The sequence below is a fragment of the Schistocerca americana genome, chromosome 1 (genome assembly GCF_021461395.2).
Source record: "Schistocerca americana isolate TAMUIC-IGC-003095 chromosome 1, iqSchAmer2.1, whole genome shotgun sequence".
In the NCBI taxonomy this organism is placed as follows: domain Eukaryota; kingdom Metazoa; phylum Arthropoda; class Insecta; order Orthoptera; family Acrididae; genus Schistocerca; species Schistocerca americana.
The window spans coordinates 929,174,828-929,194,071 of NC_060119.1; the positions used below are offsets into that span (position 1 = coordinate 929,174,828).

The following is a 19,244-nucleotide window of genomic DNA, read 5'->3' on the forward strand; positions in this document are numbered from 1 at the left end:
CATATGGTATTCAATTGACCACTGGAGTTTCTAAATCAGTTGTTGGATACTAGTGGATTAACGATTTAATGAGCACCTAGGACAGAGTATCCATCCCTCCACTTGCCTAACTTGTTAGTTGTCGTCAGCAATTAACTTTGTTTTTCGTAGAATGTTGATACTAATACTTTGTAATTATTTAATATAATAAATAATCGGTTTATGTTTCATTTGCATTTTATTTGAAGGAGCTCACAGTTACATTCAATTCACTAATTTATTCTATTGATTCATCAGATAGTTATATAGTAAGATACTGCAATTTCCCACCTTACAATTCTACATTACGGCAGTACAAGATAGTGATTTCATTGTGTAATTTACAGTTAACATGGGATTGTAAAGGGAGTGTGACAGAATCTAGGTAGGTCTATTACTCTGATTCTGATAGGTTTCACAGTTTCAAACACCATGGGATATTGCACTGTTTCTACTATTTTGGGTAACTGTGACACTGCATAGCAACATCAGTGACTGCAGCAACTTACGACATGCTCACAAAGTGTGGAGTGAGTCTGACTATTGTCTGGATGTTTGTCATGTGTCTAGTGCACAGCATTTTCAACATTTGTGAAAGGTAAATGAAAACTTTTATCCAAAATGTAATTCTAAAAAGCACCCCTAGGTATGTAAAACATACAGTCGTATAAAAACAGATGCTTCTTTTGAGGAAAAAAAGAAAAAGAAAAGCTCTGTAGTCCTATGCAAAGGTTAAAACTAACTCTTATTTTTATCTTCATTCATGTAGACGATACAACCTTGTGAAATCAGATTACTCTTTTTGAAGCACCATGTATTCTGTTTTACAGGGTGTACACCCGAATAAGGGGAAAAAAAAAATTCCCGTATTTTTCCTGGTTAAAAATACACTTTCCCCAGATGAAAACACGCTTTTTCCACGTTACGTGACAGGATACTTTCCCTCGGAGCTGTGAAACTTGTCAATCCACTGAAGGGTTAATGTTTCATGCATCGGCTTGAACTTCCCAGCACATTAGTAAACGATCACAAGCGGGGAAAAAACAAAATTGATGTGCAACAAGAAGTACACCGCATATTTTCATATTACAAAAGTATAAATTCAAATTCCACCAAACATTGCACATTAATTTCCAAGGCATTGAAATCGAGATTGTGATGCCCTTTTGGAAGTCAATCATAGCTGATGTCGTGATCTCACCAGTCAATGAAAGCAGATACTCAGAGCACAGAACACGTGATGCAGTCAGTCAACAGCAACATCACTGTTAAGTAGCGCAAACACACAAGTAGGAAAAGTTAATTGTTTAAATTAATGTGCAAGTATGGCTACAAGAAAAGCTACACTTTCACGTATAATACTGGTCTCCAAGATCAATTAGTAACCAGGAAAGCTAAACTTTGACTTATAAATTGGTCTCTCTCTCTTCCCCCCCCCCCCCCCCCCAAACAAATGTGCCAGTAAATTTTTAAGTTTTAAACAAGAGTCAGCTGCTCTATGATTTAAGAAATTCATCACACATTCTCACACACAACATAATTCATCTTGCCTAAAAGGAAATTTACATTGAAAGTGGTGCTTTTCAAACCACCATTCGCAATATTTTCCCACGAGCTATTAGAAACACGTTTGTTTCAGCAGCTTGTTACTGCCCTTGTGCAGCTACGATGACGTAGGAAGTCTGCATGTTTGTACGTTAAAAGCATTAAGAGAACTTACATAACATCATAAAAGAAACAGGACATCAGATGATACTCCAAGAGCATCAGAATTTCGTAAACCATACTAAAACACCCAATTCCACTTAAAGTGTATATTTGTAAGTCCAGACTCACAATGAAGTAGGCCTCAACCTGATATTACGCTTTTCAGTGCAGTTTTCAAGATGTAAATTTTCTTTGAGTACCAATACCGCATTATCTCACATTTGGTTCTTTATTATCGTTAATGCCATACATGCCAGAAGATGAAAATGTGTGCTTGAAATCCTGCAAACAGTTGAAACTAGACAAAAAACACTTCGTTTCAAATAAATTGACTGCCCCAGCAGAAAAGATTAATAACAGCCAAATTTCTTCAGCAAACTGAAGAAAATAACTTCACCGTTCTGCTTGTTGATTAATGCCTGACTATTACAAATCTGGAAATAAAATAAAACCAAAAAATTGAAACAAATAATGTATTTTAGCCTTCCGTAATTAGGTGAATCTATTTTAATTCAATTGATGGCTCCCGGCCACAGAAAACCGTTTTGTTTTCATTTGGCGTGAGATCTGTAAACGAAGAGGAAAGAGCAAAATCACTAAATGCAAACACTGCGAACCAGAAAAATTTTTCCGGGTAGCATCTGGCTGGTTGCTACAGCCACACTTCAAGTAGCCAGAAGCAGGAGAATTTACTGTTCATATGTGACTCAACTGCGCAGCCACATGAGCCTGCTGGCATCTGGTCCAACGACGCTAACGTAAACAATTGTGATGTCACGCTCATCGCAAGCAGTTTGCTGTTATGAAATATTGCATAGTCTTTTGTCCTAATACCTTTAACACATTTGCTCTTGGCAGACGCTTGAGTGTGCAGCTTATTTTGTTGTAACTGGTGCATTTCCTTTGCAACTTAATTTTAACTTTATTTTTTTCTCTCGTTTACATTTCATGGCTGCAATATAAATCTGCAATAGCAGGTAGAGTAATATTCTTTGTCAGGCTATCAGTTGTTAGCAATCAAAGTTACAAATTTAATTGAAAACTAAAACACTGAAAAATTCCAAGAATTCTGAAAAATTCCATGTTTTTCCCGGATCTTCCAGAGCGTATACACCCTGTTTTATCTTTTCGATTATTGCAACTCAAAGGACATATAGGAAATTGTTTAATATCAGAGTGTCTCCCTGCAGTAACATTATTTGGAAACTTGTTATCATGTTAGAAAGAACTTTGATCAGTTAAGAGTCTTCCAGAAAGAGGTTCAAGTACACAGTCAACACCAATAGAATTGTGGTAACTGTTGAGATGAGCACCCCTGTAGATACATTTGCTTCTACGCAATGTTGCATTGGTCCACTAGGCATGCCACATCATCACTTCAGAGATTCTGAAAGCAGATTTAAAAATGCTTCAAAACAGAATCAAATGATTTGAGCTCTACAGCCCTCAGATACTCAGAAGCAGCTGCAGTACATCATTCAAATTAAACAATGAATAAAGTATAATCACTTTTAGAACAATCTGATATTGACTGAGAACGCCCATTTTCATTTAAGTGGATATATAAAGAGAAAAAGAAAACTACGGATTTCAGAGTACTAAGAATTTCAGCAGCCCTAGAAATGTGTTACTTGGAATATCAGTTTTGCTGAAAGAGTTATCATGCAATATTTCTCTGAAAATGAGTGGGGTCAGCCAGAAAGAATCAAGAGCATCTTTATGTAGAGCAGAGGTCATGGAAGACAGAGGTATGGTTCCAACAGAACAGAACCTTTGTACACACTATTAGGGCAACTATAGATATTTGCAACAAATTTTTGATGCTCAAATACTCTTAAAAAATGTTGAATGGTTTGTCCTCTGGATTCAAATGATATAATGGCAACAAACTTCATTTGGCGAGGGTATCTGAAAGACAGGGTTTACGTTAATAAACCTTCAACTGCTCAAGAACTTTAAGAGACTATCCTGAAATCCAACATTCACAAACTGAAACCTTGCTTATGGTCACGGAAAATGCTATATTTCTGAGCAGGAAAATAGTCATGTTTTAAGAGATGTCAGTATTGCATGCAAATCTATGTTTAAAAAGTTACATTAACTACATTTTGTAATTAAATGTGCTAATGAAAGTTATTTTTGTCTTGGATTCATAAGTTTTCTATCACTCACCTTCCAAAGAAGCTGTGCCTTCTCCCATTTTCCATACTTCTTGAAAATCAAATTTACGAAATGAAAAACAATGAACAATTTTTATCTGAAAGAAGCAGTTACAAACTGTGTGCACAGAATGACTACAATAACAAGATGGAAGAGAGAATTCCTGGCAGCATGCACTTCACAACGAATATCTGGTCTGCTTTGATTTTGTTTCGTTATTTACGAAACTGCCACTCCGTGACGCTCTGGAGCACATCGGTTCCATTTTCCCGCAAGACATCAGAAAGCTCTTCCAAGCATGTCTCACCGCGAGCTATTTCACGTGGAATGGCGATTTCTATGAACAGCTGGAAGGCGTCGCCATGGGTAGTCCTCTCAGTCCAGTGGTGGCCAACTTCTTCATGGAACAATTTGAAGCACAGGCACTGGACTCGGCGACTTGCAAACCTAAGATGTGGTACAGGTACATCGATGATACCTTCGTGGTGTGGAGCCATGGTGAAGAACAGCTCGGTGACTTCCTAAGACACTTGAACAGCCTCCATGCCAACATAACATTTACCATGGAAGTGGAAAAGGACAAGAAACTGCCATTTCTAGATGTGCTGGTCACAAGGGACGGCGAAAACCTGGGACACAGCGTGTATCGAAAACCGACACACATGGACCGATACCTGCACAAACTGTCAAACCACCACCGAGCCAGAAAAGAGGGATGATCAGTACGCTCGTAATGAGAGCAGGACGAATATGTGAGCCACAACACCTCAAACGAGAAATACAACACCTGGAAACTGTCCTGAGGAGCAATGGGTACTCCACAAATTATATTAGAAGTGTAACAGAGCCAAACACTCGGCGAAGTAAGGAACCAGAAAAAGAAATGTCGGGTACGGCCTTTCTGCCATACATTCCCAGAGTGACGGACAGAATCGGCTGTATATTGCGCAAACATGGCGTAAAGACGATTTTCAAACCGACAAGGAAGATCAAAGAGTGTCTTAGATCGGCGAAGGAGAAAAGAGACCCACTTGCAATGTCGGGAATATACCGAATACCATGCACATGCAGAAAAGTTTATGTCGGAATGACTGGACGATCAATTAACACCAGGATCAAAGAGCATAAGCGACATTGCAGGTTGGGGAAGGTGGAGAAATCGGCCGTGGCAGAGCACGCACTGAACGAGACCGACCACGTAATAAAATTCGCCAACACGGAAGTTCTGGCTGTAGAGAAGCACTATCACACATGCTTGTTCAGAGAAGCTGTAGAAATACAAAAACACGCGAACAGTTCGAACAAGAAAGAGGAAAGCCTTAAGGTAAACGGATCCTGGCTTCCCGTACTGCAGCGAATGACCGTCGCAGGTAGCAAGAGGAGAACTGCACTGGAAATGACCGCGGAGAAGCCCTCGGACATTGGCGCGCCAGGTACATATAGTCTGCGGTCGCGAGCTCGGCTCCAGTTCACCACCGGCAATGGAGGGTGAAGCTTTGACAATGCCAGCCACTCGTGCTGGCGAAACGTCAGAAAAATCATTAGATGAATGTTGGCCGAAGAACCCGAGACAGGAGCCAATAGGCACTTTGTCAACAAGTGGCCACGAAAGCCTTAACAATTTTGAATATCTCCATAGATCTGAATACTAGTAAACATGCTTTAAAACAAACAAAAATGTTAAATGAATAATCATTTAAGCCTAACATTATTTTATCCATAACATTTTGAGCTCTGTGGCTATGGATTAAATTATTTGGAAAAACATATCAGCTACTTTTAAAGTGTCTTACTGATCTATTTTTTCAAGTGATTTAGCAGTATGTCTACTATTCCTTCCGAGATATGATCATACCAGAGCTGGATAAAAGTCCATCGAGTGCTATTTCTTCCAAGACCAGAGCTTTGACCCTCTTCACTGATGCCAACATCAGATGATCTTCTGGGAGAATGTTCTGCATTATCTGGATTGCAATATTTGCATGTTCCCTGAAAAAATAATCATACATAACAAAACACTATCACACAGTCTCTTGTGGTGACATATTCATTAACAAATGCTTCATTATAGTGAGTTGTTATGAGCACGATGCACAGATCATGAAAATAATTAATCAAAGAATGGAAGTTTACCAGTAGCTTCAGCAACCTTTAGTGAGTCACTGCAATACCTATCAAAATTCCACCATTAGTGTGATGAAATCTGGTAACGTCAGTGGAAAATCATAATCAAAATTAAATCAAATAATTACCTAGTTTATCAACATAAAATTAAATCAACAGTTTCTGATCTGTGAGGAAGGCAATGGTATTTTCACGCTTGGGGAAAGCACCTTGTGCTGCATCCATCTGTATCATGATGATAAACATTCCTCACTGCTAATACTACTATCCGACATTTAACTAGATAGAACAAAACACTCACTACATTGTCCATAGTTGGTGATCATGTCCTTGTGTTATTTAACTGCTGTGAAATCAACTATGAACATATTACCTTAAAATTAAGCCTTACCTAGCCAGTCCGAACCTGCCAGAGCTGTACTCGTGAACATACAGAGCGTACGCTAAATCCTCATGGGCTATAGCAACATGAAGATTATTTTCTCCAAATAACTCCTGTCGGATTTTCAGTGCCATCTGTAAATGAACATAACTTTTTTGAAAATACATCACTATAACCAACATACACCTGGACAACTTTTTTTTTTTTTTTAATCTAACAAGTAGTTTTTTTTCTAACAAACAAAATGTTGTAAAAAAAAAACATACTTCTATGTTTTAAAATTACATACCGGTGTATATTTGTACATAAAACAAATATTAAGATGAACAGACATCAATAAAAGTAAATAACAAACATTCCACAAAGTTAATGGTTTTGTTTGTAAATTAAATTAAATTAAATGTGTGCCTGTGTTCATCTTGCCCATCATCAAGTGCACTTTAATACGTGCTAATACTCTGAGGTGACAAAAGCTTTGAGGTATCTTCCAATATGTTGTCGGACCTCTGTTTGTCCATAAGAGTGCAGCAACCTAACATGGCATGAATTCAGCAATTTGTTGGAAGTCCCCTGCCTCTATAGCTACTCATAATTGCAAAAGTGATGCCAGTGCAGGATTTTGTGCATGAACTGACCTCACAGTTAGATCCCATAAATGTTCGATGGGATTCATGTCGGTCGATCTGGATGACAAAAATTTTCCCTCAAATTGTCCAGAATGTTCTTCAAACTAATCACAAATAATTGCGGCTCGATGACATTGTGCATTATCGTCCATAAAAATGTCATCATTGTTTGAGAACATGAAGCCCATAAATGGCTGCAAATGGTCTCCAAGTAGCCAAACATAACCATTTCCAGGCAATGATCAATTCAGATGAACCAGAGGACACAGTCCATTCCATGTAAACACAGTCCACACCATTATGGAGTCACATTCAGCTTGCACAATGCCTTGCTGACAACTTGGGTCCATAGCTCCACAACTCTGCGCCATACTCAAACACTGCCATCAGTCCTTACCAAGTGAAACTGGGATTCATCCGACCAGGCCATGGTTTTCCAGTCATCTATGGTCCAACCGATATTGTCATGCACCCAGGAGAGGTGCTGCAGGCAATGCCATGCTGTTAGCAAAGGCACTCGCATTGGTGGTCTGCTGCCATAGCCCATTAACACCCAATTTCACTACACTGCCCTAACAGATATGTTCATAGTACATTATTTCAAGCAGTGTTGTTTCACTGTTCATACTGACAACTCTATGCAAACGCTGCTGCTGTCAGTCATTAAGTGAAGGCTGTCAGCCACTGCAGTGTCCACGGTGAGAAGTAATGCCTGAAATCTAGGATTCTGGGCACTCTCTTGACATTACAGATCTCTGCACTGCCCTTTTATACACTGTGTATGTAACACTACCACCATCAGTATATGTGCACATTGCTGACCCATGACTTTTGTCTCCTCAGTGTACACAGGGTGTCCAGGAGGAATGGTCACAATATTTAGGGTTATGTCATGAATGATCATTTGAAGCAAAAAAGCCAAACAGTGGCTCTATAATGAATACCTTAAGAGCTATGAGAATTACTTCATCTTCAATATTGTGAAACATGTCTTCTCTTATACTGCAAGCTCTTTGCTTTCCATATTTAGTGATGGGGTATTATGGATCAAAACAAAAAAAAATTGTCTAGTAAACATGGGTTCTAAAATGCATACTGTAAGCACTATGACAACTTGTTCAGTAGAAGAGATGTGTTTCACAGTAACTCAAAGGTGTGCACAAAAGGACTCTCATTTATTGGACATTTTTTTCTTGTTTTGGTCCATACAACCCACCTCTCCAAATATGGAAAGCACAGAACTTGCAGTAGAAGAGATTTGTTTCACAGTAACAAAAATGGAAGTGCTCATAGCTACTGAGAGATGCATTTTAGAGCCCATGTTTACTAGACTTTTTCTGCTCTGGATGATCATCCCTCTCATACCCATGAATACTGACATTTCCTCCAGGGACACACTTTAGAGTAGTCATTGAGTTTCTTTAACTTAAAATGTCATGTGATTATGAAAACAGGATAGTGTGGAACAGCAACTTTCATTCACTGCTTGAAACATATTACTCTTCACATTGTACTGTCACTGAGAAAACATACACAATAACTGAACATTTTGCCAGATTATTTTTCAAAATATTGACGTGCAGTAGACTCTCGACCATCTAGCTCATGGCTATTAAGTGTCTGTACTACCCAGTATACCATAATAATATAATAATATCATAATAATATTTCTCTGGGATAAATTAATTGTACATACAGTGCATTTCCAAAGTAAAGCAAGCAAGCAGGCACTGGCTACTATGCTGAGTGGTCTTTCAAAATGCTTTTTGCATCTTTTGAGCTTCCTTCCAAATTGGGAGTCACAATTTGAACATACATATGTATTGTTAATATTGAATACATTACTGAAACCACTCTTCAACAAACAATACTTAGAAACTCTCTTTCAGCACTCACAAACAGCAATTAATATATGTAGACAGCAGCTCTGTTATTTTTTCAGTTGTGTATAAGAGGTTCAAAGTGTGCTTGTTGTTGAATTGTGTTATGTGGTCCTTTGTGTTTTAATTAAAAGAGTCTGAAATGGGTGAAAAACGGGGAAAAAAATCATGTGATGCTGCATTCTGACCCAAGACTCTGGTGTTAGTGGTCATATGTGCTTGAGGTATGGTCGCTTATGTGTATGAATGGTGTGTGTGTGTCTGTCTGCAATTTAACATGTCTTCTTTACAGTAAGTGGCAATCTGTCTTTTCCTACATTGTTGATATTCCTGCCTGGAGCTTCCATCATTTGGAGTTTTCAAATAGTATGAAATCATCAGCATATTAACTGCTACATACTCAGTTTGAGACAAGAATTCTCAGTGCCCGATTTCAGTAACTTTGCTGAGTTTCTCATTCAGGATGACACTATCATGCTGCTTTGGGAAAAGACAACACTGGATCACTGATATCTGCACAAGTAGTGGCTGATTACATCGTAAGTGTAATTCACCAAAACTATATATCATACTGGAAAATGGAAATGAAGTCCCATGCTTCTTGACAGAGCATAGGGGAACAATGGGGGAGACCTGAACTGCTGTACTAGGCAAGGTCCTACTAAGAAGTGAAAAATGATGACTGTATGGGGTATTTAAAATTCTATTGCATAATTACATCTTGGCTAAGCAGGAACATGAGGCTGACTCGAAGAAGCATATAATAAAAAATGGGATAATCAAAGCTAAAAAATCTCGTAGATGCATTAATTCTCTCTCCTAAGTCATTAGATGCCTTTTCTATTGCGTTTCAGAATGTATTTTAAGTTTCACCTTCATGATGTGTAAATGGTGTCAGATCACACAAAGAATATTCCCGTTTTTCAGGCCAGCATAGACATTAATTTATCATGTCAAGACCACCACCATGTATTATAAACATCCACAGATTGGTTGAGATCTTGACATAATAAATGTAATGTCTGAACATTTATATGGTCACATTTCTATTTAATGGTACAGCAGAGCCTTGACAATCTGGCCCAATGTGGCTGAAGTTCAAGCCGGATAGGAAAAAAGCCAGATGGGCTGGAGTTCTACAAATTCTCATTTAAGGCCAGGTGTACCATTCAAAACATCCATTTTTTTGATATCAAAAGCTAATTTTGTTAACTTGTTCTGACATCATAATGTAGTACATGGTAGTTATAAGTATTTGTTTTATACATACTGCACCTTTCAAACATTATTACAGTAAACATAAAACAGTCTGCATTGTAAAGTATGAATTTATGATTACACACATGTGAATGGCCAGACCTAACAAAAAAAGATGAAACTTACAGGTTTGAAATGAGAAAAAAAATCTTCAATAGATGACTGTTTCCCTCCTTTAGCCCTGTTCTGTGCTGTAATATCCCTCCACTTACATAAGCAGATGATATCAACTGGCGTTGCTTGCTTGTGCTCATTATGTATTGCAATGCAGCCTCAATTGTCATACAAGTTAGCTGCCGCCTCTTGTGTTACTTTCCCCATGTCACCATTTACACAATATGGTTGTCATTTAGTTCATCAACTTCATTATTTGCCATCCATTCTGTGACATCCTCTGCATCAGCATCCTCACTGTCTGCTAGTACATTTTTGAGCAATGAAACAATATCGTTTTCTTCTTTGACTTTGGTTTCACACACAGATTCAAAGTTCAAATGTCCACATTCTTCATCTAGAAGAATTTTCCAAGACCTGAAGGGTGATATGTTCGGAATCTCTTCCCACGTTTCGGCCAAATGACGTGCCATCTAGCAAGTCAATCCTTTTCAGAATTTGTTACGTAGACTTCAGTATTATAAGTCACTGATACGAACGAACTGAAAAGACAGCAGTGATGGTACTTCTTTACCATTCCAAGGCTGCTCTGGTTCATTGGCTGACAAAGAGCAGTCACATTTGGTGGTAAAAATAACACTTTGACATCTCCATCTGCAAGTCCATCATTGACAGGATACAAAGACGTGGTATCAAGAAGCAACACAGCTTCTCTTGGTTATGTTGTCTTTCAAATATTTCTCTGCAGCTGGTATGAATTCATTTTGGAACTAGGTTTTAAAGATTTCTCAATTCATCCATGCTTTCTTTTGATGAATGTAATTTAGGAGCACTGACTTTACAGGTTTTTGAAAGTTCTAGGTTTCTATGATTTTCCTATTAATGTAAGCCTAAATTTGTGGTTGCTGGCTGCATTACTGCAAGCCAGTATGATAACTCTTTCCTTACTTTTCTGATATGTGGGTGCCTCAGCTTCTTGTTTTGAAGCAAGCATTTTAGAAGGGAGAATCTTATAATTTAAACTGTATAACGATTTGCCAAAAATTCCGTTCTTGACAATTAACTCTAAAAGATAGTCCTTAAACAATCCTCTCCACTAATGATAAACTGGTGAATACAGGATCATTTTTTCCACCAATCCAACCATCCATCACTGGCAGTAAATTGTGAAGCTCCTCCTCCTATTTGGTACTGAAATTGTGATACTTTTTTCTGTCTTATCAGCCCAGTAACAAGGAAACCTTTTCTTCTGAAATGTTATGCCACAAAAATAAAGCTTCCTTTTTTTTTTTTCTTACCTTTAAATATTGTCATCCTTATTTTTTTCCACTTCCAGTAGCTTGGGAAGCACACCACTTTTCAATTTCTGCTCAATTTTTCTTCCAGCCTCCGACAGTACTTTATGATACGCTTAACACCAAAGAAGCAGGCATGTCTGCTACCACAGAATCCAGCTGCATTACAGCATGTAATTTCTGATCCATATTCACTACATGATTTCTGGAGGGGGTGGAAAAGAGGAAGGGATAGTAGTGTATGGGTGGAGAGAGGGACTAGAATGCCAACAGGTACGGCATCAGGAGGTTGTGGAGAAGGGAGGTGGGGGGGAAAAGGAGCAAAAATGGAGAGGAGTGGAGAAAGAGGTGCGAATGTGTTGGCAGAGGGCGGCAAATAAACAGAGTGGGTGATGAGAAGGACATTATAGGACAGAGGGATGGAAACTGTTGGGTGGAAGGTGTGCAGTCAGTAGGCCACTGCAGGCTGAGGCCGGGATAATTGCAGGAGGAGAGAATGTGTTGTTAGGGTAACACCCATCTGTGCAGTTTGAACCCGAATCTGACCAGGGGTTTTGTACAGTGGGGGCCATTACTGAATGGATTTGGTAGTATAAAAATCTGATTTTTATTTTTCACTCGTTGTTCATCAGTGCCATTTTTATTTTTTACTCGATGTTCGTCAGTGCCTTCTGCCTGGCGGCCAGTTGCAGCGAATCAGACATGTTGCACAAAACCGGACAGAACCACTTTGAAACTCATACGTCGAACCATCAGCAGCTAAACTCACGTGTTGCTGACGAGGTGACGCTACCGAACTATGTGTCTACAACTTGGCTGTCCTATAGGGAGGGTTGGAAACAATCATGTGGGAGTGGAACCGTGGCCTGCCGCCAGGAGTGGACACGCCGTCCGCTCTCTTCTGCTGGCAGCTTCCAACTCGACCAGATGCTCTCCTGTACTGCTCCCTTGGGCAGCAGCCCATTCAGTTTCGGGGGCTTCTCTGGGCCTGCCTTTCCTTTTTAAGGGCATTAAACATCCATGCATTTAAAATATGTTCGATTTTTCACAACGGGTGCCCACTGCTTTCCCTTCCTCGCAAATCCTGACACATTAACAGTTTGGTGTTCTGACTAGCAAAATCTCCTCTGAATGACCCATAAGAAGGTTGTCATAGGTTGGTGCCATGTGAGTGTCCATGGCCATGCAGTAGATTTGTTTGTATACCTTCCCTGCAAAGGTGAAGTAGTTCTGGGTTAGTAAGGTGTATGAGGAATGAGGGAGTGGGTTTGTGTCTGAAGGACAATGGGACTGGAGTAAGGGCCAGGACACCCTATCTTCATACCTTTAGAACCTCAACACCTTGTCTGCCATCCACTTCATGTAGTCCTCCTCAACCCAGCATGCCACCTTCCTAGATGTTTACCTCCTCCTCTCTGATGTCTCCATCTGCACCTCTGTCCACATTAAACCCACCAACCAGTAACAGTAGCTGCATTTTGACAGATGTCATCCCTTTAATACCAAAAAATCCCTCCCATATAGCCTGGCCACCCGGCAATGGCTTATCTTCAGTGACAAAAAACTCCCTTGTTCAGTAGGTTGAGGGTCTCACCAAGGCCTTCACAGACAGGCACTATGCCCCAGACTTAATCTGCAAATAGATCTCCCGTGACATTTTTCCTCACAGACCCAACTCTCCCACCACCCCCATAAACCAGCCACAAAGGAGTGTCCCCTTCATCACCAAGTACCACCATGGACTCGAACAACTGAACCACCCTAGGGCTCTAATTACCTATTCATCATACCCTGAAATGAGAGACATCCTACCCAAGATCCTTTACATCCCTCTTACATTTGTGTTCCATCGCCCAGCCAATCTCCACAACATCCCAGTCCATCACTATGCCACTCCCAATTTCAATCCCTTGACACAAGGGTCATATCCCTATGGAAGGCCAAGGTGCTAGACCTGCCCAATCCACCCACCCAGCACTTCCTATTCCAGTCCTACCCTATCAGGGGCCGGGCCACCTGTGAAAGCAGCCCTGTCATTTACCAACTCCGCTGCAATCATCATACAGGATTTATATTGGTATGACCACAACCAGCTGTCCACCAAGATGAATGGCCACCGCCAAACTGTGGCCAAGAGCAAAGTAAACCACCCTGTGGCACAACACACAGCTGAACATAACATGATTAATTTCAATGGCTGCTTCACTGCCCGAGCCATCTGGATCCTTCCCTCCACCACCAGCTTTTCTAACTGTTTAGATGGGCATTATCCTTACAACACGTTCTCTGCTCCTGTAATTTTCCCGGCCTCAGCCTACGACAGCATACTGTCCCCACATCCTCCACCCAACAGCTTCCATCCCTCTGTCCTATCATACCTATTGGGATTCCCATTTCCCACCCTGTTTATTTGCCGCCCTCTGCCAATGCATCCGCCCGTCTCTCCCTGCTCCTCTCCTTTTTTTATCCCCATCTCTCTGCCCCACGACCTCCTGAAGCTGCGCCTGTTGGTATTTTAATTCCTGCACACTCCACTAACAGTGTTCATCTCTCACCCCACCCATACACTACTATCCCTTCCCCTTTTCCACGTCCTCCAGACTGCTGCTTGCATCCCACATGATAGCTGCATTCCAGATCGAGATGCTGGAGTTGGTGGTCATGTGTGCATGAGGTGTGCTTGCTTATGTGTATGTACGGTGTGTGTATCTCTCTTTCACTAAGCAAGGCTGTGGCTGAAGGTATTATGTAGGTGTTTTTTAATTGTGTCTGCCTGCAACTTAATGTGTCTTCTTTACAGTAAGTAGCAATATGTGTTTTCCTACTTTGTTATTTAGAAAACCCTAATCAATGACAGAAATCTCAAGTGAGTTAGTGGTGAGTGAGGGGAAGCATTTGTTACTGATTAATGCAGTCTTCCTCAGTTAAAAATTATCACAAAGCTGTCCCAATTGTGAATGAACAATGCCACAACTGTCTCACAATGTTAACTTCCAGACTGGTCTTGTTGGAAAACAACACACATCACTTTTTTTCTGAACTATTGTAGTGTTTTTCATATTCTGATACATTTCCACTCCTTCACTTGAAATACTGGGCTTCAAAACAGAATAAGTCACAAGTTTCCCACTCGGATACATCACTAAGTGACATGTTTGTCCTCTGCACAACTGATGGGGCTTACTGACTAATATTACTTTAAATGATGGGCTGCAGTACACGTGAAAACTGTGTCCTTCCGTGGAAGAGAAGGTGGAGTGAATGTCAGTGGTCCTGCACTAAAGAACAACATTAAACATATCTTCTCAGAAATGTAACGCGAGCGTTTTAACCTTCTTTAGCACAATGATATGGGGCTCGTCGGGAATTTTTATTACACCTAGACACTATTAATGAATTGCTGTGGTAACAAAACATTATATGGTGCCATAAGATGTGTGGAAATGGTCTCAAGTTACCCACAGCCTTGTTTTGTTTTTCAGATATGGTCAGGTTGCGCTGTAAGGTTATTGGGATCATATATTACCATTTAACACGTATTTCGCTATTCTATCTACAGCTAACTGAAAGTATGTTTCTTTCTAAGATCATAGAAGGCAGGAGCTGTTGTGAATAATACAGTCTGCAGTACATCCAGTTAGTGCCTTGTGGGGACGCAGGTGGTGTGTGTGTGTGTGTGTGTGTGTGTGTGTGTGTGCGTGCGTGCGTGCGTGCGCCCTCTAGATCAAAAAAGGACTACTCCAAAATCTAGCAATTTTTTTTTCTTTTTGTTTGTGCTTGTCAATGACCAACTGCTTCTGCATTTCAATGAGTGGAGTCCTTTAATCCTGAAGTATAAGGGGCATTCAAATGACACCCGGTCACTAGTGCAAAGTAACAATAATGATTTTATTAACTCAAAAATGTAGCTATACACAGTACACATATTCGAAAATAGTCGCCAAAACTGTTGGCACATTTATCCCATTGTGACACTAGCCAGTCGATTCCATCCTTGAAGAAGCTAGTAGGCTGCTGTCAGATCTAGACTTTCTAGTTTTGCTATTTGGGGAGCAAAATAACTGATGATGGTCGAAGTAGAGAGGATATAAAATGTAGACTGGCAATGGCAAGGGAAGTGTTTCTGAAGAAGAGAAATTTGTTAACATCGAGTACAGATTTAAGTGTCAGGAAGGCATCGTTTCTGAAAGTATTTGTATGGAGTGTAGTCATGTATGGACGAAACAGGGACGATGTATAGTTTGGACAAGAAGAGAAAAGAAGCTTTTAAAATGTGGTGCTACAGAAGAATGCTGAAGATTAGATGGGTAGATCACATAACTAATGAGGAGGTATTGAATAGAACTAGTAGAGGAGTTTGTGGCGCAACTTGACTAGAAGAAGGGATCGGTTGGTAGGACATGTTCTGACACATCAAGGAATCACCAAGCTAGTACTGGAGGGCAGTGTGGAGGGTAAAAATCGTAGAGGGACACCAAGAGATGAGTATACTAAGCAGATTCAGAAGGATGTAGGCTGCAGTACGTACTGGGAAATGAAGCAGCTTGCACAGGACAGAGTAGCATGGAGAGCTGCATTAAACCAGTATCAGGACTGAAGACCACAACAACAACAACAACTACAACAAAAACAACAACAGGCTCCTTACTGTCTACATTTTGATAATACAAGGGAAAAAAAGAGAAGGTTTACATTAATTTTTATCTTAACTACCTTTTTTGCTTACTAAGCCTGTCATGTGTGGTATCACTATTTTTAATCATCACCATCATGCTAATAGTTGTGAAATTTATATTTTCACTGTTACAAATATACGCTGTTCTTCTAAATATGTTGTGATATTTGAGGTTGTGGTTACGGTGGAGCCTGAGAATGCAGCTGTTTTTTGCCCAATGCATATCGGATTTTGCTTCTATACTGACATGAGAATGTTACAATGTTTCTTGTTTTTAAATGTATTGTCTGCCCACCACTCTCACATTGGCTGTGCAAAACCAACAGTTGACACACCCCCTTTCATTCTCATTGTACCTCACAGTGAGCACCAACAATATTATTACAGGAAAAACATAGTACACCACTGGCCCCTATCTAGGCTTTGCTATCTCCTGCAGAAATGTATACTATTGTTCTGTATCTGTCCAATTTTAAAGTCACTTCAAATAGATTCAGGCAAACTGCAGCGGTATAGGTTCCCATGGTTGGCAGCATGATGTACTTTGTTGCCTGTTCACTACTCCCCACCCCACACCTATCCTAGTTCTCAGCCAAGCTGGTATCACTGCTGTCGCCCCCCCCCCCCCCCCCCCCAACATCTTACTCTTCCGTAATATTGTGCTGAGGAACTGTGAAACATGGACTGGAATATCTTCTAGGGTGCAGGTCATATATAACAACACCAACTAATATATAAATAAAAGATCACAATCACAAGTCAGTAACATTCTCAACATCTGTTGGCATTTTCTCCACAACAGGTCTTGCCACTGTAATTTATTCTCACGTTAAATTATGTTAAACTGACTATAATTGTTATTTTATTTTTAGACACTTATTCCTGGATAATTTTTTCTTGTCACCATCTTCTTCTAAAGCTCATTAAAAGGTGGTAATATTTTTATCCAGTATTCAATATGTGAACAGCGACCAAATTTCTTATTTGTAACCCACTTGCTAAATCATTACAGTAGCTCATAAACAAATAAAATGCTGAGTTGCATTCAGAATCAAGTAATGTTTTTTGAAGGGCAACTTTTTCACCTTTCAATATTAACTTAACAAGCACCATAAATGTTTGTACACGGTAGCCACAAATGGATGAGAACTTTTATTGCAAACCTGTTCAAATAAAACATGAATTTGTAAGATAAAAGCATTAAAAATTTTTGATAGCAATTTTGGGAAAACTGCGATCTTGCAACCTATATAAATTCAGTAAATAAATAGTCTTCATCGCAATGTTTATTTTATTAAAATGACTGATTTTGGCCTAGGTTTAGGCCATCTTCAGAGCGATCTTGTAACCTATCTAAAATCAGTAAATAAATAGTCTTCATTGCAATGTTTATTTTATTAAAATGACCGATTTTGGCCTAGGTTTAGGCCATCTTCAGAGAGCATCATCAGCTGGAGTTGACAATGCATAGAACAGTTAGCTGACCTTAATCAACAGTTTCAGCGACTGAGGTCAAAGGACTGTTCTACGTATTGTCAACTTCGGCTGATGGTGCTGCCTAAAGATGGCCTAAACATCGTGATCAAGACTGTTTCCTCCCCCCCCCCCCCCCACCGATTTCATAAAAGCATTAAGTTCTATGTCATCCTGTGTTTCATAAAATTCTCAAATTTTAAGCCGAGCAATGGATTGCTGTGGTGGCTAGTTCATAGTTTCTTGGGTATCCCTTGCATTAACACCGCACGAGTCACGTCACACTACTGTTCAAGCAAGATCAATATTGTATCGAGCACTTCAGCGTATCGGGAAATCCCAAACCTGTTCAAGCACGAGTATCACCTGTACTACATCTTCTTCAGAAAAAATCTGCAAGCAACCTTAATAGGCCAAGCTTCGTAAGTAGATGTAAGACAACAGCAACATGAAATCTATTAAATAATGTAAAAACACTGACCTCAGCAGCAATTGCTTAATACGCAAATATAAGATGACCCTGTAGTTTTCGAATGATGAATTTGGGAAAAAACTTCTTCTTATAAGCAGGCAAAAATGGTACTAGCAAGAGCCTCCGATAAACAGTTGGCATCAGTAAACCTCTCTTTTGTTGTAAGTTCAAAAATTATTCCGACATACAATTTCTTCGAACAAGTATACTGAGTCCTCTGTATTGACATGAGTCATATTTATAAATTTATATATTTGTCTGTGATGTCAAAAACAACTTCCAATATAGGAACATTTGTATAAATGTTGGTAATATCAAACAACAGAAATCTTCTGAAATTGGAGCATAATTTATTTTAATAATCAGAACACTTTTTTATTTTGCATTTTATTCTTCTCCAGTTTTGATGATTACAAGGCAATGCTGAAATCAACTGAACAATTAATATTTTCAACACAGTTGAGAGGTGACCCTTGAAATAAGATATTGTTTCTGAAATTCATGCAAGCTGCAGAGCACAATAATTCCAATATGCTTTTGGCATGTTCTTCTTTAGACAGCAGCATGCTTTCCTTTTCATAAGTTGTAAATTTCTATCCCACAACAGAAAGTTAATAGAGAAGGAGAAGCAGACCAAGCTGTCAATTATGATTAAAGGAAAGTTGAAAGAACTGTTCAGACAGTTAAGTAGATGATTTTCATGAAAAATTAATTGTGGGCATATGTGGGTGTGGTAACAGGGATTTACAAATGATGAGCAATCATAAAGTTTTAACCATCACCTTGAAAAACAGAAGCTGCAAATTGAAACTTGGTTATGGCATTATACACTAACCCTTTAATTTTACATTCTTCACAATGATAGATGACTTGGTAGAGATCTTCGCTGCAGAACTCTCCATTTTTGCTGTATATGAAAACCTCTACATAAAAATTCATTCTCAAAATGCCAACCCCAGATGGTTTCTCCACCCAAGGAGAGAGGAACAAGTTATAGGTTGCTATGTCAGGAGAATACAGTGGTGAGGAAAAATTGATAGCTCAAAGAAGCAGCAAGTGTT

General features: G+C 39.5%; 1 protein-coding gene across 1 annotated transcript in view; it reads right to left on the reverse strand.

Annotated features, from left to right (window-relative positions):
* LOC124615344 (amyloid protein-binding protein 2) overlaps positions 1–19,244 on the reverse strand; it is a 133,691-nt gene that overhangs the window by 43,537 nt on the left and 70,910 nt on the right. Inside the window, exons 8-9 of the mRNA XM_047143154.1 lie at positions 6,401–6,525; positions 5,741–5,874 (exon numbers count right to left, since the gene is read on the reverse strand). Of these exons, the coding sequence (XP_046999110.1) occupies positions 5,741–5,874; positions 6,401–6,525 (259 nt within the window). The remainder of the gene's footprint in view (positions 1–5,740; positions 5,875–6,400; positions 6,526–19,244) is intronic.